At 52.8% G+C, this 23,886-nt stretch overlaps 1 protein-coding gene across 1 annotated transcript in view; it reads left to right on the forward strand.

Annotated features, from left to right (window-relative positions):
- TAF4 (TATA-box binding protein associated factor 4) overlaps positions 1 to 23,886 on the forward strand; it is a 73,226-nt gene that overhangs the window by 44,411 nt on the left and 4,929 nt on the right. Inside the window, exons 4-14 of the mRNA XM_024128514.3 lie at positions 1,776 to 1,895; positions 3,042 to 3,164; positions 5,267 to 5,356; positions 5,876 to 6,121; positions 7,641 to 7,788; positions 8,241 to 8,355; positions 10,453 to 10,622; positions 10,929 to 11,059; positions 11,897 to 12,022; positions 12,489 to 12,545; positions 12,978 to 13,097. Coding sequence (XP_023984282.1) covers positions 1,776 to 1,895; positions 3,042 to 3,164; positions 5,267 to 5,356; positions 5,876 to 6,121; positions 7,641 to 7,788; positions 8,241 to 8,355; positions 10,453 to 10,622; positions 10,929 to 11,059; positions 11,897 to 12,022; positions 12,489 to 12,545; positions 12,978 to 13,097 — 1,446 coding nt within the window. The remainder of the gene's footprint in view (positions 1 to 1,775; positions 1,896 to 3,041; positions 3,165 to 5,266; positions 5,357 to 5,875; positions 6,122 to 7,640; positions 7,789 to 8,240; positions 8,356 to 10,452; positions 10,623 to 10,928; positions 11,060 to 11,896; positions 12,023 to 12,488; positions 12,546 to 12,977; positions 13,098 to 23,886) is intronic.

The following is a 23,886-nucleotide window of genomic DNA, read 5'->3' on the forward strand; positions in this document are numbered from 1 at the left end:
AGAGATATGCTCGGGACCTGTTCCTGCACCGAGGAGGACGTGTCCTCACTGTGTATGCGCATTCATGTGTGCGATTCTCACAGCACCCCTCCCTGATGGTCGCGGACACGCGCGGTGTGAGAGGCTCCGGACCCCAATCCCGGTGTGGCCTCGGCCGGCCTCCCTGCAGCCGCACCTCATCCAGTGCTGTCTCCACTCACCCTGGTCTTGTCCTCCTTTGCCTTTTGGCGTCTGCAGCCGTGACATTGCTTTTCAGAACAGCTGGAGGAGCAGTTGGGCCCCAAGTAACTGAGCTCAGTGGTCTCCTGCGACAGGAGCTGCCCAGGCAACGGCGCTTCCTGAGACGGGGTCTTCTGGCCCGAGTTCAGTCTGATTGGCACATCTGAACTTCAGTTATAGTGAAAGGAACCTTTTCTGAGAAGGTAGTGAAGTTCATGGTCGGCTTTTGCATGAGGTTTAGTGGAAACTAAGTTTATCAACATAGGTTCCCACAATCTCAGAATCATCCAGGTGAAACGTGTATTCATCTGAGCAGTAGAAGCAAGTGTGAGGAGTAAAGTTTGATGTAAAGGAAAACTCGCAAGAACTGGAAGTGCCCTGACTGTTTGTGGGTGTCCCGAAGCAGCTCTTCTCTTCCCCTTTTGCTGCCCAAAGATGGCTGTTGGTCAGTTCTTTAACGTTTCTCCTCTGAAGTTTTTTATTTGCCATTTTGTAGTTACAAAAGTAATACATGCTTAACGTTACAAGTAAAACACACAGATGATAAAGGAAGAGCCCATCGTCTCTTCCAACTCTCAGTCCTCCCGTGAAACCAGTGTCCACAGCCTGGGGGGTGCAGACATCTGCCCGCCCACCGCCCGCCGTAGCGGCCGTGCTGTCAGAGCCCCTTGCCCGGCAGGCAGGGCGCCCCGGGGCCTGGTTGTTTAGAAGAGCCGCAGGCGAGTCATGCTCGGGGTTACACTGCCCCCTGCCTTCCGAAGTCGTAAGTAAGAGAGTAACGTTTAAAAAATTGGAGAAGGCTCCATTTTTAAATTGGAAAAGTGCTAATTAAAAAAAACAGGATGTAAATATGTGCATCCTGCTTGTTCACGTAGACTACAAGCCTTGGGAATCTGACCGAGGACGGTTGTTGTTTGATGTCTGGCTGTTTGTTGGCTTAAATGTATTCATTTAGCAAAGTAGCCCCTCCCTCCCAACACCAACTACATGGAGTCCCCCCCCCCCACCCCCCGCCGCCTGCTCTGAAAACCCCCTTTCCAGGATGTTTCTGGAGGTAACTCGCTTTGGGGGAGCAAAGAAAGGTTGGCCCGGCAGCGGCAGGGGAGCCCGGAACCCCTATGGGTCCTGGTGCCGCCCCCCGCGTGGGGGGGGACCTGCCTGTGTGCGTGTGACGTCCTGGCTTCCTTGTCACCAGTCTGCCGGCACGAGCCAGGTGATGGGCTTTTCAGTTGGTTTCTCTGTCTGTTCTTTTCAGTTCTGAGACGGGATCTGGTTTGGTTATTAAAAGATTATTTGCTTTGGTCACCATGTGACTTCTAGGATCGACTTCTGACAACCAGGTTCTTCCCGGCCATTGGCTTTGTTTCTGTCAGTTTTTGCTGCAAAATACTGCTTCCTCGGTGCTCAGGAAGGTGGCCCTCGGGGACGTGGTCTGCCGCGGGGCTGCTGTGGTCGCTGGAGGCCGCATGTCCCGTGGGGTCCCGCCTGCTACAGGGAGGCTCATGAAGGCCGTCTCCCCGCAGCCTCTATCTACCTTGTGTTTTGGCTTCTCGTAGCCTCAGCTTGTTCTGGGTGGCGCTGCCCAGACACCCTCACTGGGGACGGCGACAGCTGTTCAGACGGGGACACCTCAGCGAACGGTCCCGGGGGCCACCACCACCTCCACAGCCGCCACGGTGAGTGCCGCTTCTCGGCCGCGATTTGGGGCCGTGTGTGTGGTTCGTGTCGCCTCAGAGCGCCGGCTGGCCCGGGGCAGCCACAGCCGCGGACGTGGGCATGCGTTGGGGTCTCCACGGCCCCGTATGAGTGGGTCTGAGGGCAGTGGTCGCTGCAGGGCCGCAGGAAGGGTCCACCACCCTACACGAGGCTTTCGGGCCGTGGGGGACGTCGGTGGGATGGAGCCCAGACCAGGTGTGTTGAGAGAGGTGACACGAGGGCTGCACAGCGGTTGCGGTCTGTAGAGCAGCAGTGTTGCCCTCTTAACGTTTATTTCCAGCAGTTTGCCTGCACACGTATGACTCTTTAAACCAGTGGGATCGTGCTTTATTTATGACTTAGTTTTTCATGTTTCTCTGCTGAGTATTTTTCATCATCTTTAGTATCTGTGCCATAATTCAGTTTCTTTTATTGTGGACTTAGATAGATATCGGTTTCTCTTTATGATAAGCAACATCAAGGTGAATGTGTTATAGATCATCTTTTTTATATTTATTGGTTATTAGTTACATTTCTAAAAGTAGAATTGCTGGGCTGAGTGAGCTGTAAACTTGGGTCTGGGCCTTCAGAGCACATGTCCTGGTTTATACTCCCATCATCAGGCCACGAGAGTTACTGCATTTTCCTCAAAGAAGTTTAAGAAAAGAAATATACATTTCTTTTTCTTTAAAATAAATTTATTTATTTAATTTATCTATTTTTGGCTGCGCTGGGGCTTCGTTGCTGCGCGCGGGCTTTCTCTAGTTGCGTCGAGCGAGGGCTCCTCTTCGTTGCGGTGTGCGGGTCTTCTTACTGTGGTGGCTTCTCTTGTCGCGGAGCACAGGCTCTAGGCACGCAGGCTCAGTAGTTGTGGCTCGCGGGCTCTAGAGCACAGGCTCAGTAGTTGTGGCGCACGGGGCTTAGTTGCTCTGCGGCATGTGGGGTCTTCCCGGACCAGGGCTCGAACCCGTGTCCCCTGCATTGGCAGGTGGATTCTTAACCGCCGTGCCACCTGGGAAGCCCAGAAATACACATTTCTTATCTGATACCCATATCTTAGTTAAAAGCTGTGATGAAAATCAGCCTTTTAAGAGTTTTTCGCTTACATCTTTTTAATTTCTATCCAGGAAACTATGGAGAACGTGAAGAAATGTAAAAATTTTTTATCTACGCTAATAAAACTGGCTTCATCTGGTAAACAGTCTACAGAGACAGCCGCTAACGTGAAAGAACTGGTACAGAATCTGCTGGTAAGAGCTCTGTACGCCGGCCCCCTGCCTTAGAGCGCTGTACTTGGCTATGGTGGGCGGGGCGGGCGCGGCCGGAGTCTGGGCCCCTCTGCTCACCACCCTGCCGTCCGCTCGCCAGCCCGGCTTCTCGGAGCCTCACAGCAGGACGGCTCCCCTAGGAGCTGCTTTTCCGCCCCGTCAGTCGCTCGGCATGTTGGCCGCAGAGGAGCGATGTAAATTCGCCAGATGGAGGGTGTTTAAAGGCCCTCACTCGCTCCTGTACCTCCTCTACCGTTTTCACGGAGGATTTTTTTTTTTTTTAAAATATTTATCTATTTGGTTGCGCGGGGTCTTAGCTGCGGCTCACAGGCTCCCTAGTTGCGGCAGGTGGGCTCCCCAGTTGTGGCATGCGAACTCTTAGTTGTGGCATGCATGTGGGATCTAGTTCCCCGACCAGGGATTGAACCCGGGCCCCCTGCATTGGGAGCACGGAGTCTTATCCACCGTGCCACCAGGGAAGTCCCTTTCACGGAGGATTTTAAGTGATACAGAAGTGGAAAGCAGAGTGACAGCCCTTCTGGGCCACCTGCGGGCTTCATCGGTCATGAGTTCTTATATGACTTTTCATCTGCTGTCCCCCATTGCCACCCACAGCCCCTCCCCAGTCTCATAAATATTTCAGCACGGATGCCTGGACATAACCTGTGAACACAGGATCCCTCGCAGCCCCCAGGTGCCCAGAGGCTGAGTCCAGTGTTGCTTGCAGGGTTCGGTCAGAGTCGGTCAGGTCCACCTGTGGCAGCTGCCTCTGTGTCGCTGGTAACCTGGGGGTCCCCTCCTTCCTGCTGTTTTCCTTTCCTCTCGGTTTCTCTATGCAAAGAAACCTGGTGGCTCAGCAGACGGGCTGTTGGACGTTTCTGTCCTGCTGGTGGGTTCGCCGGCTCAGACCCACCGCTCGCAGCCTCCTTTCCATGCCGAGGGTTTGGGCTGGAGGGGAGCCACCCTCGGGGGCTGGCTCTGCGCCGTCTCTGCAGACCATGTGGGTTTGGGGCCGGAAAGGAATGAAGTCCCACTCTCATAAGCAAAAATGATTGCTTCAGATGTTCCTTAAATCTTTTCAGGAAACTCAGAGATTGAAAAATAATCTCACCTCCTGCGGGGAACAAGAACTCCCAGCGTTTTGTTTGTTTTAATTATAACAATTTTACCTTCTAATGAAAATTTCTAATTAAATAAATGCCGTTCCCTTTTTTCCCATAGTCCTTTGTCTGTGGTCCCTCCCCACCGCTGGAAGCGTGGGCTCATCTCATCGACTCTCCCCACCCCCGCATCCCCCCACCCCCGGATGAGCCCAGTGCCGTCCCCCTTGTGCTGCGCCCTTACCAGGGTGCCGGGACCCCCTGTTCCACCCTTGTTACAGGACCTCTTTGCAGCCCTGGCCACTCCCCCCTTGAACTGGGCCCAGTCAGCCACGGGCTTGGCTGCTGGTGGTAGGTGACCTCGAGGGAGAGGGCGCAGGTGGGCAGAGTTTGTCTCGTAGGATTCCCAGGTGTCGGCAGAGCCGGCTGGGACGGTGCTGGCCCCTCCTGGGTGCCCGTGCTGTCCCATCCCCCAGCCCCCACACCCGACTCGCTTTGGTTTCCAGAGCGGGGTCTGGGCCCTCTCGTCTGGGCGCTCGCTTCTCCCCGCCGGCGCCCCAGCTGCTCTGGGGTCTCGGCGTAGGTGTGGTCTCTCTGGGTAATGGTGTCCCTGGTCTGTGGTACCTTCCAACTTGGTCACGAGGGTACTTTTAGGCTAGTCTGTTGCCTGGCAAAATGCCTGACGTGCTGTGGGTTAGGTGCCACGTAGGTGTCCCATGGGAGCTGGCGTACGGAAGTTGTGGAGTGAGCCAGTGAGCCCCGATGGGGGCGGGGCACAGGGAGGGCCGGGGGCCTCACCCACGCCCGGGAACCCGTGTCAGCTGAGCGCGTGGCCCCCGGGCCCTCCCGCACCTTCGTCCGGCACAGGACCTGGCGTGAGGAACAGCCAGTCCTAAAACGCGAGACCAGAGAAATGCTGCATAAAGATATGCATGTGCGAATTTGTATTCGTGGAGGAATTTCAATGTGAATTTTATTTTTAAGGACGGAAAAATCGAAGCAGAAGATTTCACTAGTAGGTTATACCGAGAACTTAATTCTTCACCTCAACCTTACCTTGTGCCTTTCCTGAAGGTAAATTGAAGCCCCCTGCAAGCACCCAGCGTCGGGTGGAGGGGCGGGCGCGTCCCAGGGAGGGGTGGGCTTGCACGGGTGTCACCGGTGCGTTTGCAGGTTTCAAGCCCCCTGAGACAGAATGTTAAGTTTTCTCTTTTGAGGCTTCTCTGTAAGTTACGAGACCCCCACCACTGAGGCCACGATGTTGTGTCACAGCCGGGGACTGCGAGGGGCCCTCTCCCCGCAGACAGGGGCCCCGCACCGCTGGGACGAGGGTGTCGCTCAGATGCCTCCGCTGCCTTAACGCGCTTAACTGCATTTCAGAAATGGCGCTTCTGGTTTGTTTTTTAAACAAATCGCAGCCAGTTGTCACTGAGGGTAACCCTGCTCCGCGGCAGTCGGGGGACAGTGGTTTGGCGTCCCGGGGCGTCTCCTTAAGGCCCCAGACCGACGCTGTTTGGCCGAGGACCTGCTCTCAGGGTCGTGTGTTTTCTGAGTCAAGGAGGGAGCCGACGCTGTGTCTGTCTTTCCGCCCAGAGGAGCTTGCCCGCCTTGAGACAGCTGACCCCCGACTCCGCGGCCTTCATCCAGCAGAGTCAGCAGCAGCCGCCGCCGGCCTCGCAGGCCACCACCGCGCTCACGGCCGTGGTGCTCAGCGGCTCGGTGCAGCGCACGGCCGGGAAGACGGCGGCCACCGTGACCAGCGCCCTGCAGCCCCCCGTCATCAGCCTCGCGCAGCCCACGCCGGTGGGCGTCGGCAAGCAGGGGCAGCCCGCGCCGCTGGTACGGAGGCCAGAGCCTCGCCCTGCTGCCCCGCGCGTGCCCGGCCGCCCGTGGCTCAGAGAGACTGCCAGGGAGAACCCGGGGCGGGATCCGAAATAGTGAGGTGTCAGCCAGGGGCCGAGGCCCTGCAGCTCTGAAATTTATTTCTCAGGAAAACGAAATAAGCCTGCTGACTTTTGCTCTTTGGCACGTCCATTGTCTGTACTGTTTCGGGCGTCCCTGGTTTAAATGGCCAGTGTGTTTGTAGTGGATCTTTTAGCTGGACGTTATCTTTGATTAGGAGCAATGGCCCAAATACACAAAGCCGACGCTAAGTGCTTGGCGCTGGACCCGTCAGGTTTCATGGTCCGGGACCCAGCTCTGTAGCTGTCGTTTGGGGCTCGGAGATCCTCGGGAGGCACAGTTGCTGATGGAGGATTTATCTGGTTGGGATCCAGGGTTCTGGTCGTGTAGCTATAGAAAAGGGTGTCTCTGCTGGGAAGAGTTTAGGATTGAACGTGCTCCTGCAGGCAGATGGGGTTCGCCCAGTGTAGAAGGGCAGTTGCTTTTTTTTTTTTTTAATTTCAAAGGGATTTTGTTCCTTTTTAACAGACAGTTTAAAAAAATTAAAACAACGCAGGTCCTCACGTCACTTTCGTAGGTTGTGGAGTGTATTTTACGATAATGCTCGAGTGATAACCAGGTGGGCAATCAGTCATGAAGGGTGGTGGTCTCTCACCTGCTCAAGTTAAAATCTGCATTTGTTCTTGCCTTGACTGGTGGTGAGGAAGACAGGCTCCCACGGGAGGTGCAGCCGTGTGTGTGTGTGTGTGCGTGCGTGCGTGCGTGCGCGCGCTTCGGGCCAAAGTGCAGGTGTGAGATCCGGGCATGCCCCTCACTGGAGGGGTGGAGCTCTGCCGCGCCCTTGCAGAGTCAGGCACCACCGGTCCATCGCCTGCTTCCCTTGAAGGCCGTAGGGACGTGAAACCTGGAGGCTCTTCCCTGAGTTTGTGGCAAAACTTGGCCTGAACTTCCTGCAGGCAGTCGTGTGTCTGCTCATTCTGGACGGTGTGAATTTTCATAGGTTTTGTTGCAGAAATAGCTCGTCCCCGGGCACCACCCATCCCTCCCCGAGTGTGCTGTAAAGTAAGAGTGTGCCCGCCAGGTGACCTTCGTAAAATCCAGCAGCTGGATTCTGATCCAGCCCTAGAGGCTCTGGAAGGGATCTGAGGGGGCGCCCCGGCGCCTGTGCTCATCACATCTGGGGAGAAGTCGCCTGTTCCACACTGGTTCGCAAGCTCAGCAAACACTGTCCTCCAGGCGCTGGCCTCAGGGCCCCACGTGTGGCTTCCGAGCAGTTAATCTGCCCCCAGGAGCTCGCAGCCGTGGTGCCTGATGCAGTGCCCCTGGCTGACCTCCTGGTCCTCCCGGAAGGCTGCCCACCCCCCGCCCCGGGCAGGGAACAGGTGTGGGAGCCCCCTCGGGCGGTGGGGGCGGGGGTGGGACGTGTGCTCACGGTGCCCTGTGGGCTCTGCTCCAGGTGATCCAGCCACCGCCCAAGCCTGGAGCGCTGATCCGGCCGCCGCAGGTGACGCTGACGCAGACGCCCATGGTGGCGCTCCGGCAGCCCCACAACCGCATCGTGCTCACCACACCCCAGCAGATCCAGCTGAACCAGCTGCAGCCGGGTGAGGGCCGGCGGCTGGGCCGCTCTCCCCAGGGCCCCGTCCCCCTGTTTTTTTAATTGTGGTGAAACTCACGTAACACAGACTTGGCCATTTTAGCCACGTGAACAGGTGTACAATTCAGTGGCGTTAGTACATTCACAGGGTTGTACGGGCATCGCCCCATCAGTACGATTTTTACAATTACACATTCAGGACTGGGTTCTTAACCGGTAATCGTCCCTGCGTCCTGAGCAGTTCGATGAGATACAGGAAGGCAGATGCGCGGGAGAGGCTGCTGGTGCTTTTACTCTAATCTAGAGCTAGTGACCCAATGTCTCTGACGTGTTAGGGAGCTTCCTTGTGGTGGGCTGGGGGTAGTGGCCCTCCCCACAGCCCAGCTAGCACCGGGGATGGCTGTGTCTCCGTCTCCGAGTCCGTGTGCGGCGGGCATACCCTCGTCTCTTGTTTTGCAGTCCCTGTGGTGAAACCTGCCGTGTTACCTGGAACCAAAGCTCTTTCTACTGTCTCGGCACAAGCAGCTGCTGCCCAGAAAAACAAGCTCAAGGAGCCTGGGGGAGGCTCGTTTAGGTAAGGAGTGAGCCCGCGGCTCAGGAGGTGCCCGGAGGGAATGGCCTCGCCCGGTGGCCGTTGGTGCTTTGAGGCTGCGTTCATTCCCTACACAGACACACGCACACACACAGACACACGCACACGCAGACACGCACACACAGACACACACGCAGACACACGCAGACACACAGATACAGGCACGCACACAGACATACACAGACACACAGACACACAGAGACAACAGACACGCACACACACAGACACACGCACACACACACACGCTGTGTGTGTGTTTTCCCACAGGGCGGCTCAGGGATGTCTGCCGCAGACACAGGGCGGGCTGGCAGAGCAGCCGACTTTCCGCGCGAACCGGTGGGAGATTTGTGTCTGTGATACGATGGCTCAGCCTTCCGAGTGCATCACAGTCATAACAGAGGACGCTCCCGAGTCCTCCTTTCACCCTCAGAACCTTCAGAGATGCTGTGCTTTGGTGTCTTGACGAGCAGCTGGTCTGAGCATCGCCACGGGAAGGGCTGCAGTGGCCCCTTTGGCTCGGATCCAGCAAAGTGCCCGTGTCAGGGGACCTGGGTGGTCCTTCCCCTTCCCTCCCAGACGCCTCGTCCATCAAGCTGTCAGGGAACAGGGCAGGTGTTGGCAGGGCTGCAGCCGTGGTGGCCTGAGCTGGGGTCGGCCTCCAGGCAGGGCGAGGAGGCGGGTGCCTGGCACAGCCTGGCACGGAGGGCGGGGGCCCACAGGGGTGGGGAGGACATCCACGAGGGAGAGGGCGGGTGGCGGAGGTGGGAAGACGCGTCCACCTGCAGGTGTGAGGGAGTTAGAAATACAGAGAGGAGCAAACGAGGCGAGTCCGGTGGGGTCGGGTCGGGTCGGACGTCTGGCTGTGAATACTCTGGAAAAGCTATGGCTGGAGCCGCCCGCTCTGCCACTGGAGGGGCCTGGGGTTGGTGACACTATGATGGCAGCAGCACACCCAGTGCCCAGGTCTCGTCTAAAACCGCTTCCCCCGCAGTGACCAGGGTGCCTTAGGGGGCTGCTGATTCCAGGCCGGAGGCGGGAGGGTGCAAGACGAGTTAGCGTACTTTGGTCAGAAAGCGGTGCTCAAGGGTCAGAGTTCCCAGAAGCCCCCAAGTGGCCCCCTCCCGCCAGCCGTGGCTGTAGTGACATTGTACCCACTGGATAAGACAGGAATCCGAGCCCCTAGAAACGAGTGGTGGTTTAGGGGAACGGGATTTGCACCGTCTCAGACCACCTCCCCCGAGGTCCTCGTAACTACACAGGGAGGGAGGGGCGCCCCGACGGCAGGGAAGCCGGGCAGGGCCCCCCTGCACTGGAGCTCCGCGTGCAGGGTGAGCAAAGCCCCGTGACTCGTGTGAAATTCCTGCCGAAGGTGCATTGCCCGCGTCTCGTCACAAAGGGACGTCCGTCAGAGGGAAAACGAGGACGTGCTGCAGAACAGCTGGCCTGTGACCTTCCGGGTGTCAGGGGCACGGGAGTCAGGGAGGGGCTGCAGAGACGTGACAGTAAAACGCAGCTCGTGGTTCTGAGCTGGACCCTTTGCTGTGGGAGACGCTATAGGGACCGTTAGCCCAACCTGGGGGTCTGGGCGTGCCTGGCGGCCTGGTTTCAAAGGCCATCCCCCCGGTTCCGTAGGGGGTGCCTCTGTCCACAGGGAGCCACACTGCCGTGTCCCGGTGGGTGGGTGTCAGGTCGGCCGCTCACCCTCAAGTGATTCAGGGGGAAAAAGTCCTTTATACTGTACTCCAGCTTTTCTGAGAGTTTGTGATCTTATTAAAAATAAATTAATGCTGTGAGATCATTTACAAAAGGTTTCACAGAACAGACTCCTTGAAGCAGTGAGTAGGTACTGTGCTCTCTGTGAACTTGGCATTGACATCTGTGTGCAAAGACTCCCATTTTGCCGTACCTTCGGGTGGGTCTTCCTTTAAAAGAACAGATTCGCTTGCAGGCGACCGCCTTCGTGCTCAGGTGACAGCAGCGCGGGGGAGCCGCCCCTTTGCCCACTGAGTTGGGGCCACCCACATGTGCCTCCTTGGCGGCCCTCGTTCGGTTAGACCCAGCTCCTCTTCTCTCCTGAAGGGACGACGATGACATCAATGACGTAGCGTCGATGGCCGGCGTGAACCTGTCGGAAGAAAGTGCGAGAATATTGGCTACGAACTCTGAGTTAGTGGGCACCCTGACGCGGTCCTGCAAAGACGAGACCTTCCTCCTCCCAGCGCCTCTGCAAAGAAGAATATTAGAAATAGGTATGGCCCTGTCTCCAGCCGGCCCTGGGGCGTCCAGCCTCCACACGTGGGCTTGGGGGGGACCACGACTGCGGTGCTCGGCGCGGGGCTGTCCTGGGCTTGGGGGGGACACCCCTTGTCCCTTGTCACCTGTTTTGCCAGGGTTGTGCTTTCCGTGGGGTTGGCGGTGACGTTCTCAGGTAGTTGAAGCAGGTGTAGACCACCTCCGACCCTCAGGTTGTGCAAAGCGGTAACTGGGGGATAAGGGAAAAACAGCGAAGGAAAGAAGAGAGCTTCAGTGATTGTAAAATATCGCCTGTTCCCCAGGTAAGAAACATGGCATAACAGAGTTACACCCAGACGTGGTGAGTTACGTGTCACACGCCACGCAACAGAGGCTGCAGAACCTTGTAGAAAAGATATCAGAAACGGCTCAGCAAAAGAACTTCTCTTATAAGGTAACCTGCGGTTTCCTGGAGGGGATGCCCTGTCGCCCCTCCCGGGTCTGGTGCTGCCTGGAGGGCACAGGGGAAGCGGAGGAGTGTTGAGCTTGTTTTGAGTTTTTCCCAGAACGAGATTTTGGGAAGATGCCACTTCTTTCCGCCCAGTGGTGCTCTGGGTGCTCTCCACCGGGCTGCGGAAGGAGGATGCGGGGGATCTGACCTCCGGCTTAGGGAGCCAGCCTTCTAGGTCCGGGCAGGCGGCGTCTTCAGCTCTGGAGATGGCGGAGCCTCCCGCCCGTTTCCACGCAGGGGGTGCCCAGCAGCCGCGGCCGAGCTGCCCCTGCAGACCCGAGGGGCCTCCGGCTTACCCGCGCTCCCGTGACTCAGAGTGGTGCCCTGTCGTGTGTTGTGGAGGGCCAGCTCACCGGAGCCCGGCCTCGCACAGCAGGTTCAGGGCGGCGTCCGCCTTCCTCTTCAGTCACGCAAACCCTCTTTCAGGGGCACCGTGGAGCGGCCAGGCGCTGCCTGAGCAGCGTTTGAAGTACAAGCCCGTGGCCACTTTGCTTTAAGAATACTTTTTATGCTATTAGAAAAAAATTTTAAAGGTGACTTAAAAAAGTCAAATGATACCAAAGTGTATAAGATGGAAACTGCCTGTGAGCCCCCGGATGACTTACCCGAGGTGGCGTGTGCGCGTCCAGAGCACTTCAGAAGCAGAGTCTGTCGGAGACGAGAGGGGCTTGGGCCTGCGCGCCCGCCTGGCGAGTGGGCCAAGGGAGGCGGGAAGCGGGGCGCGGACTGTCCGTCTGGGTTCCCAAGTTCGGGACAAACAGTCCTTTCACTTTTTTCTAGGACGATGACAGATACGAGCAGGCAAGTGACGTCCGGGCTCAGCTCAAATTTTTTGAACAGCTCGATCAAATTGAGAAGCAGAGAAAGGACGAACAGGAGAGAGAGATCCTGATGCGGGCAGCGAAGGCAAGTGCTTGTGCTTCACTCGGTTTTCCCCTCTCCACCCTGGGCGCCTGCAGACACCCTTGGGGTTTCCAGGAGCTGGAGCGGGGTTTCCAGGAGCTGGAGCAGGGTTTGGGGCTGGCCTCGATGACACGTGCCCGGGGTTAGGAGCAGAGCCGGGGCGGGAAGCCTCGGACGTCAGCAGGTCACCCAGCACGTGGGGCAGGTCCCTTGACTGAGCCCGGAGCCCTGCGGGCTGCCCTGGCCCACCGTCCTCACGTCACATCAGACCATGGCGTGGTTCTTACGTCCAAATGGTATTGATTTTCATGATGATAAATTTTCATCTGTTAGCTGTAAACATTTAAAAATATAATGCATTCTGTCACGTGACTTAGATGTCATTATGTCGCGAATAAGATAACATATTTGTCAGGTGATGAACGGTTAGGTCACAACTTATCTTTCTTTTTTACCTGTTTGAAAATAGTCTCGATCCAGACAAGAAGATCCAGAACAGTTAAGGTTGAAACAGAAGGCAAAGGAGGTAAGCTTTTTCAGTCCAAGAATCTACACTGCACACTTGGAAGTATGTTTGTATTCAGCCTCAGCACCTAACAGGAGAGAGAGAGAGGCTGAGAAAGCAATGGTATCTCTGCACAATAGGCCTTCCTGTAGCAATTTATGATGTTTGCAAAAGTGTTTTCCTGTGCTTTTAAACCTCAAGGTCATTTCTCATTTGGTGCAATCCAGTCTCTGTACTCTCAAAATTTGCTCATATTTTCTGAGCTTTTTAAGATGAGCATCTGTTGCTTTACTGTTTTTCTGATTGCAAAATATGCTCGCTGTTTAAAAAAAAGAGTCAAATTAAATTTTAATTTAGGAAAATTGAGAAAACCCTTTGGTGTCTACGTATTACTTTCGTAGTAATAAAAAATGTGCGTGAAATGACAGTCCCTGTTTCCTTTTCAAAACAAAGATGCAGCAACAAGAACTGGCACAGATGAGGCAGCGAGACGCCAACCTCACAGCACTAGCTGCCATCGGGCCCAGGAAAAAGAGGAAAGTGGACTCTCCGGGACCGGGACCGGGAGCAGAGGTACCGCACGGACGCAGGGACGGGGGCTGGAAGGGCCTCGGGCATCTGCGTCCTGCCCACCTCCTCAGGGGGTCAGGCACGCCGAGAACGCGCTGTTGTTCGTGCACATGTTGTCTCACCGCCCTTGGAATACTTGTTTTCTCGGTACATTCGATACTTTATATTCACATCAACCTCTTTGTGGATATCATGTGAGCAAGAAGTTCTTTGCATGAGGAAGTTTGATCACTGTAGCTTGTTTTGAGCTTGATGAGATTTAGACTGACTTTGAAGAGAATATGGGGAGATTCTGTCAGAGGACTGACCTTTGTGGGGCTGACTGTTCTCCGTGAGTAGTGGGGTTGGCATGAAGGAAGGTTGTTGCCTGTTTCTGTTTGTCCAAATTTTGTTAGTTTCTTGTTTTGTTTGCTGTCATATCTTTATATGTAATTACAAACCCAACTTTAAAGTATTGTTATTTTTTTCTTTAAACTGCCCGTTGTTTTATAAGTAAATCACAGGAAGAAAGAAAACATCGTTTTTTATATTTACCTGCTCGTTTACCATTTCTGGTGTTTTTCGTTCCTTCCCCAAGTTCCAGGCTTCCATCGGCGGTATTTCCCTTTGGCTTGAAGGACAGCATTTAGCGTTTCTTGTAGTGCAGTCTGCTGGTGATGGATTCTTTCAGCTTTTGTTTACCTGAAAATGGTTGTATTTCACCCTCAAAAGCTTGAATGAAGTTTTCCCTGAATGTTGACAGGCTTTTTTTTTTTTTTTTTTCTTTCAGCTCTGTTTTTTTAACTTAAGGTTAATTTTCTCTCACATTCTTGAATAAGCCGAGCAAATCCGGATATACATCACTTAGTTTTATAGAATGACCGACTAACAGGGATAAGTGATTGTAAGAATTTTAGCCATCCTTCAGGTTTTTCCTCTACTCCTTGAATCCTGTCTTAACTGCTGGTCTCTTTCTCTTTTCCAAGGAAACTCCTATTCTCATTTAGACATGTTATCTTGTTCCAGATCACAAAAAAGATGGGAGATTTCCCAGTGTGTTTTGCAAAATTGCAGAGCTCTTACTCTTAGACCTGAAAACAGCTGTAAACGTGTGACCGTCGTTGTCCTTAAGGACGCTGATCCACCGTATTCAGGGCCCCGCTGTGATTTCAGTCCTTGTTTCCTGTCTGTCACGTGTGTCACTTCTCCGGCTGTTTTGAGGTGATCGTCTTACTTCTTAGAAGTTCGTCTGTGGTGTTTAGACTTGGTTCTCTTGCTAGTCACTCTGCTTGGGCTTCTCTGAGCTTCTTGGATCTGTAGGTCAGTAGTTTTCCTCAAATTTGCGACACTTTGGCCTTTATTTCTTCAAAACTTCCTCTGTCTCAGTCTTTTTCTCTTGGGATTCCCAGTTATACCTCTGTTAGATCTTTTGATATTGCCCCGTGGGTCTCTGAGTCTGTATTTGTCCTCCTTTAATCGCTTCTTTCTCTGTTCGGACTGGATCATTTCTACTGATCTGTCTTCAGATTCCCTGTCTTCTCCAGTCAGCTCTGCAGTCTGTCCAGTGAAGTTTTCATTTGTTGATGTCATCTGCAGTTCTGGGATTTCCACTTAAGTCTTTTTTATGGCTGCTGATTCTTTGCTGAGATTTCCCTGTCTGCTCACTTACTGAGGCCACATTTTCCCAACATTCTTTGAACCTACTTGTAAAAGTCGCCCTAATGGTTTTCTCAAGTCCGACATCTGGGGCGTCTCGATTCAGTCTCTGTCGACTGCTTTTTCCTTTGACCGTGGGTCACAGTTTCCCTTCTCTCTGCATGTCTAGTCGTTGTTGCTCGGATGCCGGATTTCGTGGGTGACATGTCATCATCCTCTGAAGAGTATTGACTCTTGTTTTAGTTCAGCTCCTGGCTGCTCATCTTGAACTTGTGTGTCTTATGTCTCACTTTGGTGTTCAGTAGCGTTTGTGGAAATCCCATGATGTTTCTGAGCTCCCTCACCCAGTGGGGCTCACCCTGCAGACTTGCCTTCCCTGTGCAGGTTTTAGGCTTGGTTGGGGCGGGTCTTACATAGGGTATGATCCTTACTCCCGGGGAAGGGCCTTTGGCGACTTGGCCGGATGCTGGGAGGGAGAGTGTCGGGTGGGCTGCACTCCAGCGAGGACTGTCACTCATGCATGTGTTTTGGTTACATCACGTGGCTGTTTCATGCTGTCCTCTCTCCCTGGACCCTTCATCTTAGTTCCATAAGTAACTTTATGTTTAATGCTAATCACAAGTCTGTGTGGATGTCTGTTTAGTCGTTTGGTTTTCTGAATCTCCTTCTCTGTTGGATTCTTTTGGAATGTTTCACGGAGGCTGCGTTCCCCACATTTGTGCATGTTGATGACGGTTTTGATAGCTAGAAAATCCGTGGCTCACGTTTTCTTTCCCTGAGACTCTATCGTGAGTAAATAGTTACACTAGATAATTTTTTTCCTGGTAGGAAAGGTTTCTGTTAGTCTGATGATAACCTCATTTTATTTCTCTTGTGTTTTCATGTGTGCTTTCTGCCCAAAGATGCCCACAGAATTCTTTTCCCTTAAAGCCCAGCATTTTACTTGGAATTGGCTGTCTTGGGTCGTCGTTCTCAGGGAGAGGTTGTGTTCTTTCAACGTGCAGTTAAACCTTTTTGTATTCAGGAACATTTTCTTTAATGCTTTCTTTGCTTTTGTTTTCCTCTTCAGAGATTCCTGTTACTCATATGTTGCATCTTTTGTATCTGCCATCAGTATTTGTCCTTTTCCCTTTAATCCTTTCAATCTCTCCTTTAAAAAGTTGTATACTGTTTATTCTCTCGCTCTGCTCATTCCTTCTTAAGGTATCATTTGTTACGTTTATTTGCTCTTGTGTTCTTTTTAGTGTAGTCTTCACATTTCTCAAGTGAAATTTTTTTTTATTTCTAATTTTTCCTTGACTTTGTCACCTCATTTCTGAGTTTCGCTGATTCTGATTTATGTTATTCTTTCATGCTTTTTATCTTTTTCTCAGTGTCTTTTATGTAGCTTGTTTGGAAATAGAACATAACAGTTTTGATCTCTTTTTGATTATGTCTTTCGGGTGTTTTTTTGTTTGTTTGTTTTGTTTTGTTTTGTTTTTTGCAGTTATGTGGGCCTCTCACTGCTGTGGCCTCTCCCGTTGCGGAGCACAGGCTCCGGACGTGCAGGCTCAGCGGCCACGGCTCACGGGCCCAGCTGCTCTGCGGCATGTGGGATCCTCCCGGACCGGGGCACGAACCCGTGTCCCCTTCATCGGCAGGCGGACTCTCAACCACTGCACCACCAGGGAAGCCCCCTTCCAGGTGTTTTTGATCATCTGTAGGGATGTTATTCTGCTCCTTATTCTCTTTTTTTCCTAGGGCAGCTTGTCTGCGATTTGACCTTTCTGTGGTTCACTTTTATGTGAATTTTGCCGTCTTGAACCTTTAGGAGGAAGTGGTGTGAAGGTTTGCCAGCTTCACTGAGCCCCTCTTCCCGTTGTTTCCACGTGGTGACGAGCTTGCTGTCTGAGATGTCAGGCTCTGCTGCTCCCTGACTCTTACCTGGACCTTTTTGTCTCCATTGTCCTCGTCCTGCTCAGCTTCAGTTTCACTCCTCGCAGGTTCTCTTCTGTGTGAGGCCCTGTGCCGTGGGGCCCGGGCAGGTCGGAGGCAGAGTTCCTAGTGGCGAGGCTGCTGTTGAGAGGCGAGAACTCCTGGCTGTAGCTGCTGCTCTCCAGTGAACCTGCCACTCTTCCTGGTGAACACCTGCTGGCTCCTGGGAGCTTTCGGGCCTCGCAGGTGCCCCGCTGCTTTTCCTGCACAGTTTTGAGATAGGCTTGTGACTGCTTGTGGTTCATCTTCACCAGTTTGGTTGTAAATATTGTCGGCTGGCATTTGGTTTTGCTTTCTAGTTGCTCTGTGTTTTATATGGCCTTTGGGAAGATTAAAAAAAAAACTTTGACGCCTCTGGCATCTTCTTCCCAGAATATACCGATTAATGTTTTTCAAAATGTTTTGCTTTTGATTTAGAGTAGTTTCAAACCTATAGAAAAGTTGTAAGAACAGTATAAAAAACTCCAGATTCTTAATTCTGAACATTTTACCACCTTTATTTCATCACCCCCTCTTTACACACACAAGTACGCGTGTGGGATGTTCCATCACCCCTAAATGCTGACAACGCTGGACGTTCTCTTGTGTTACTACTGCACCCGCCCCCCGCATCGGGAAATCAGCCCTGATGCCCCAGGGTCCCCAGACCTGCTCCCACTTCACCGCCTGTCCTGGTTTCTCTTTGATCCAGGCGTGTGCGGTGTCCAGCTAGCTTGTGGCGTGAACCTCTTCCCAGTCTCCCCGTTCCCGACAGTGTTGAAGAGGGCAGGTCTCTTGTTCTGTAGGATGACCCTTGGCGTCACTAGGTGATCTTAGCCTTGATCACCTGGTTAACTTGCCTGGCTGAGAAAGCAGCTCTCTCCACTGTGTCGTCAGTTAGTCCCTTAGCGTTTATTAGTATTGTGTAAGGAGGTACTCCAGGATCACGCAGGTACTCTGTTCCCATCACACCTCGCCCAGCCTTAGCACCCTTGCATGACTGCCGCTGCGTCAGGACCGCCAGGCTGGGGGCCAGGTTATGATGCTCTGTTTCCATCACGCCTTCCACATTTACTGGTTGCCTTCTGCTGTGAAGAAGAGCTTCCCTCCCTCCCTCCCTCCCTCCGTCCTCATTCATTCATGCATTCGTTCATCACTGTGTATGGACGCATGGATTCCTGCTGTATTCAGAGGGTTGTAATCAATGCTCTCGTTATTTCTAGATTTGGTCAGTGGAAGCTTCTTCAAGCTGTTTCCTATATCCTTTTGAAACGTTGCCCTCGTCCTGTAAGTGTGAGAGGTGTCCAGGTGCCTCTTGTGCTTCCCCTGCCCTCACCCGCAGTGGCGCCCAGGAGCCTGCTTCCTTGCGGTGGAGGGTGGTATTTAGAGACCAGTATCTGAGCACTGTGTGTGCCGATCGCTACGGGGGTCCCTGCTCCAGGCCCCCAGCAGTCAGAGCCTGGAACGTATGTATGTGTACAGGCGCGTGTGCGCGTACGTGCATGTGTGCCCCTTTCTGTATCTGGAACAACCCTGTGCGTTCCAGTTGATGCTGAGATTCTAGTCTAGGACCTCAGGGCTTCTCCTAGTCTTCTTCCTTTCCTTACTTTCGAATCCCTTCGCAGACAGAGAGAACGTGAGTTTCCGTTATTCTCAATATATTTGTTGGTTTGTTTGTTTTTTTTGGCTCAATGTAACCAGTCCCCGAACCACTCTGGCCGCTGGGGTCCCTGTGCTGGGAGGGGAGGGCTCGTGGGAAAGGCATGTTGATTAACTTCTGCCTTAGGCGTTTCCTAAAGAAGAGAGAAAGAACGTGTATTTCCGTACTGACAGGGAGGGTGTGAGCGTGGGGAGGAGTGTGGGGTGAGGGGGCCCCTTGAGGAGACGGTGGGGGGGGTGCACGTCGCCAGAGGTCTGCGGCGTGGCTTCGTGCGTTGCTGGGTGTGCCCGATTTTGGTCTTCAGGGTTACTTGTGAGTTACACGCGTGACAGTTAACACGAAATCCGGAATTTAAAAAGTCCTTCCTATGCCTTTCTGCATCAGAGCTAAGGCTTAATTTCTCTTTTTCTTTTTTTAGTTTAGGATTATTTCTTTCGGGTGTGTCTTTAAAAAAAAATGATTGTGAACTAATTTTAGACTTGCAGCAAAGTTACACGAAGAGTAAAGAGAGTTTCTGTATATCCCTCACTCAGCTTACCCTAATGTGTGTCATTGGTGTGATACTACTGACTAAAGACCTTGTTTAATTTGGTCTTTCAGAATTTAATTTTAAGTTAAGAAACTTTATATTTTAGAGCAGTTTGAGATTCACGGCCAAATTGAGTGGAAAGTGCAGAGAGTTCCCGTACGCCTCCCCCGCTCCCCTCACACCTGCACAGCCTCCCGCGTCATCCACGCCCCCCACCAGATGCTGCGTTCGTTACAGTCGATGAACCTGCACGGGCGCTTCATCGCCCCCAGAGTCCACAGTTTACATTCGGGTTCCCTCTCAGTGTTGCACATTCTGTGGGTTTGGACGCATGTATGATGGCCTGTATCCACCTTTACAGTCTCATACAGAGTAGTTTCACGGCCCTAAACATCCTCTGTGCTTCATCTGTTCATCCCTCCCTCCCCCCAGCCCCTGGCAACCCCTGATCCTTTTACTGTCTCCATCGTTTTGTCTTTTCCAGAGTGTCTTAGAGGTTGGAATCATACAGTCTGTAGCCTGTTCAGATTGGCTTCTTTCAGTTAGTAAAATGCATTTAAGGTTCCTCCGTGTCCTCTCGTGGCTTGGTACCTCATTTCTCTCTTTTCAAGGCTGAATAATATTCCAGTGTCTGGATGCACCACAGTTTATTTATCCGTCACCTGCTGAAGGACATCTTGGTTACTTCCGAGTTTTGGCCACTGTGAATAAAGCTGCTATAAATACCCGTGGGCAGGCTTTTGTGTGGCCATGAGTTTTCAGCTCCTTTGGGTAAATACCAAGGAGCACAATTGCTGGTTTGTATGGTGAGAGTATGTTTAGTTTTGTAAAAAACTGCCAGACTGTCCTCCAGAGTGGCTGCTCCAGTTTGCATTCCCGTCAGTTACGAATGAGAGTTCCTGTTGCTTCACGCCCTCGCCAGCATTTGATGGTGTCGGTGTTCTGGGCTTTGGCCGTCCTAATAGGCGCGTAGTGGTACCTCATTGCTTTAATTTGCATTTCCCTGGTGCATGGTGTGGAGCATCTCTTCATGTGCTGCTTCCTTGGTGAGGGGTCTTTTAAGATAGTTGATCCCTTTAAAAAATTGGGTTGTTTGTTTGCTTGTTGTTGAGTTTTCAGAGTTCTTTGTATAGTTTGGATGAGTCGTTTTTTTTTTTTTTCACCAGGTATGTCTTTTGCAAATGTTTTCTCTGTATTTGATTGTTAACCATTCTCCACTGAAGTTGTAGGATCCCATCCAGTACCCCTCCTGGCATTTGGTCACCGTGTCTCTGTAGCCTCCTCTGGTCTATGACGGGTCCTCTGTCTTTCCCTGTCTTTCCTGATCTTGACACTTTGAAGAGTGTGTGTCGGTTATTTGGTAGAAGGTCTCATAATTTGGGCTCATCTGAGGTTTCCTCTTGATGAAACCCAGGTTATGTAATTTGGCTAGGATGCCGCACCAGTGATCCCGTGTCCTCCGCGCGTCTTATCAGGAGGTACGTTGACATCTGCGTGTCCCGCTGCGAGTGATCACTTTGAACACTTGGTTCTAGGGGGGTCGCAGGCATCTCCGCTGGAAAATCTGTGTCCCTTTGTAATGAAAGTGTCTTGTGGGAAATGCTGAGGGACCGTTCCCTCTTGTTTCTCCTCATTGGCACCACTGCTTCCCGTGTTCGGTGACCGCAGGCTGACAGGCTCTCCTCCTCCTCTGTCCCCCGTTCGCTGGCTGGAATTCTGCCAGCCCTGCTTGGTCCTTGCGAGCCCTTCAGTTGGGCTCCTCTGTCCTGTTGACGTAAACTGTCACCTCCTGAAGGGTTCTTACTCTCTCACGTCACAGATGTTCCAGGCTTACCTTATATTTTTCCTGCCCTAACAGTGGAATCGACCGTGTCTCCACAGAGCCGCGGTTCTTTTTGTTGGGACGTGTGTGTAGGGACCGGGTCTGGGCACCGGTGTGCTCGGGCCCCTGGGTGTCTTGCTCCAGCCCCCTCGGGGGTACAGCTGGGGAGACGTGCACCACCCCACCTGTGTTTTCTGTGTCTGTACTGAAGGCGGTGGGTCCAGCCTGAGGTGACAGGCCCTCCAAACCGTCCCGCGTCCCACGTGGGAGGCCTGACTCTCATCGTCACGGTGGGTTTGCTGTTTGTCCCACCCCACTTTGCAGATAGAAAGGAGATCCAGAACGGCTAAGCCCCGTGAGAAGGACGCGACACGCTACTCTGACTATCCAGAGCAGCATGTGTCTGCCCAGTTCTTCTGTGCGTAGCCCTGCAGCGCCCCCGAGTTCCGCACCCTCAGTGCCGCAGAGTTGCCTAGATGAGCCCTTTCCTGCTGCCCCTCAGCGGGCCGTGTCCCTCCGAGCGGCACAGCTGGGCTCTTCTGCTCTGTCCGTCCTCCGGTGTGGCCCCCCGCCCCCCACCTGCGTTTGGTGGTTTACTTTGGGGGTTCTCGGAGCCAGAGCTGTACAAAAGACTGCGCGCAGCGGTGCCGTCTCCTCCCCCAGACACGAGCGTGTGTTTTGCGATCTCCGCCTCGCTCTTGAGGGAGCGTAATGTCGGCACCCTTCTGCAGCGGGCCGTTTTCACTTCGCGTTTTCTGGCGCGCGCTCCGTGCCGTTGCGTGGCGATGCTCCCCATTCTTCACGGCAAGCGGCGCGCGTCTCCGCACCCACGTGTCTCGGGCGACCCCCTCCCTTGTGCACCTTGTGCACGGACGGTGCCGCATTCTTGGGGGTGTGTGTTGTGGGGCGAAGGTAAGTGGGTCGGTCCTTTCGTTAGGAATCGCCGAGCTCCCCTCTGGAGGGTCGTGCCAGTTCGCGCCCGCCGGTGGTGAAGGAGAGGGCCCGTCTCCCCACAGCCTCCCGGCGTGTGTTGCCACAGTTCGTAGTTTTGCAACAGGGATGCTCAGTTTCGGTGAGTGTGCTGTGGGTGCTTGAGAGCAAGGCGTCTTCTTAGGCGAGGTGCAGGACTTGCTGGGTTTATATGGGGTGCACCTTACCGATTACGCCCACCGTGTCTTTGCTTATTTTTGTCCACGTGCTGTGTTTTGTGCTGGATGTGGTGTCCCAGAGCTTTCCGGCGTTAGTGTGTTTTTGTCTTTTTTTTTTTTTTTTTTTTTAAATAAATTCATTTATTTATTATTTATTTTAGGCTGCTTTGGGTCTTCGTTGCTGCACGCGGGCTTTCTCTAGTTGCGGCGAGCGGGGGCTACTCTTCGTTGCGGTGCGTGGGCTTCTCACTGCGGTGGCTTCTCTTGTCGCGGAGCACGGGCTCTGGGCGCGCGGGCTTCAGTAGTTGTGGCGCGTGGGCTCAGCAGTTGTGGGTCGCGGGCTCTAGAGTGCAGGCTCAGTAGTTGTGGCGCCCGGGCTTAGTTGCTCCGCGGCATGGGGGATCTTCCCGGACCAGGGCTCGATCGAACCCGTGTCCCCTGCGTTGGCAGGCGGATTCTTAACAACTGAGCCACCAGGGAAGTCCTTGTGTTTCTGTCTTTATCTCCTTGCGTCTCCTGCGGTTTCTGTTTTGTATGGGGGTTGCTGTGTTATTTGGTACGTAAATAATCCGTAAGTGTTACATGTTCACCGTGAGTTGTGATATTTACCATTGAAAAGTGTCTGCCTTTGCCCAGTGGGCTTGATGTCTCCTTCGTCCTCCGTCAGGGCCGTTACCCCTGCTCTCCTGTTTGCATCAGCCTGGAAAACCTCCGTTCTGCTTGAATTGCAGCCCTTCCTTTAGGTATGTCTCTTGTGTAGAGCACAGGGCGGGGTCTTGTTTTCTGAGTCCAGTCGAAAAGCGTTTTCCTGTCACGGGTGAGTTAAGCCTGTCATCTGTATTGATATAGCTGACAAAGTGGGTTGTGACTCTGTCACAGTATTTTATGATGATGTGTATTTTTTACAGTTGCTGTGTTTTTTTGGTGAGATGTGTAGTCTTTGCTCCTTAATTAAGATTTTTGTTGGTGTTTAGGAAGGTTTGTAACTGTGCTCTAGTGGTTACTTTTGTATGTAAGCGTTTCTGGGTGTCTTCAGCCCCAGGTTTTCACGTATGTTTCCTGTTCGGGTTGCGTCCGCGTTCTCCTCGGCTCCCTGGTGGCCACACTGCATCCGGAGCCTGTTGTGTCCCCTTCCCTTTCCCTTCCGTGCTTTGTTACATCATTTCTACGTTGTCACAGCACTTGATGTTTCCCAGCCTCTTCCACACCTCTGCTGTAGCGCCAGCTGCGCGTTTATATATTATAAATGCTTATTTCTGCGTTTTTCTGAGGTTTCCCTGCTCTTCCCTTGTTGGGACGACCCCTGCCTGTGGCTGAGCCTTCGTGAAGCTCAGGTGCAGAGTCCCCTGATGTTTTGCAGGTTGAAACGGTTTTTCTGTGGCCTTGATGTGTGGAGGACAGTTAGGCTGGATATAAAAATGTTGGTTCACACTTGCTTTCAGTGATTTTTCAGTGCTGTTCCATTGCTTTCTGTGTTGGTTTGGGGAAGCCTGATGCCAGGTTAATTCTCTTGTCTTGATGGTTTATTTTCTCGTTTTACCTGGAGGCCTTTTCTTTATCTTGGAAAGCTGACAGTTTTATGAGGCTCTGTCGAAGTTGATTTTTATGGGTTCATTTTCCCAGGCGCCCACATGCCCTTTCAGTGCGTAGGTTTGTTTTTTTTCTGTTTCTTGAAAGCTTCCTTGGATTATAGTTTGAGTATTAACCTCTGCCTGTGCATTTGTCTTCCTTCTCTGGGGGCTCTGATGATTGAGTACATGTTCTCCTTTGGTTGTCTTCCTTTTCCCCTGTTTTTTTTCCCTGGCCCTTTCATTTTTGTTTTTTGTCTCATTTTTATTCTCTTGTTTTTCTGCCTTTCTTCTTTGCCTCTTACTACATTTTTATTCGAGTCTTTTCTCCCCTGAGCACCTTACAGTTTATATTAATTTCTGAGATAGTTTTGTCCTTTTTTCTCATTTCTTTCTTGTGTCAATTCAACTCTCATTTCTTTCTGGTTTTCAATCCATTTTCCCCCTAAGTTTTGAGGTTTTGATTCAAGGTGATTT

Source organism: Physeter macrocephalus, chromosome 14 (genome assembly GCF_002837175.3).
Source record: "Physeter macrocephalus isolate SW-GA chromosome 14, ASM283717v5, whole genome shotgun sequence".
NCBI classification, from domain to species: Eukaryota; Metazoa; Chordata; class Mammalia; order Artiodactyla; family Physeteridae; genus Physeter; species Physeter macrocephalus.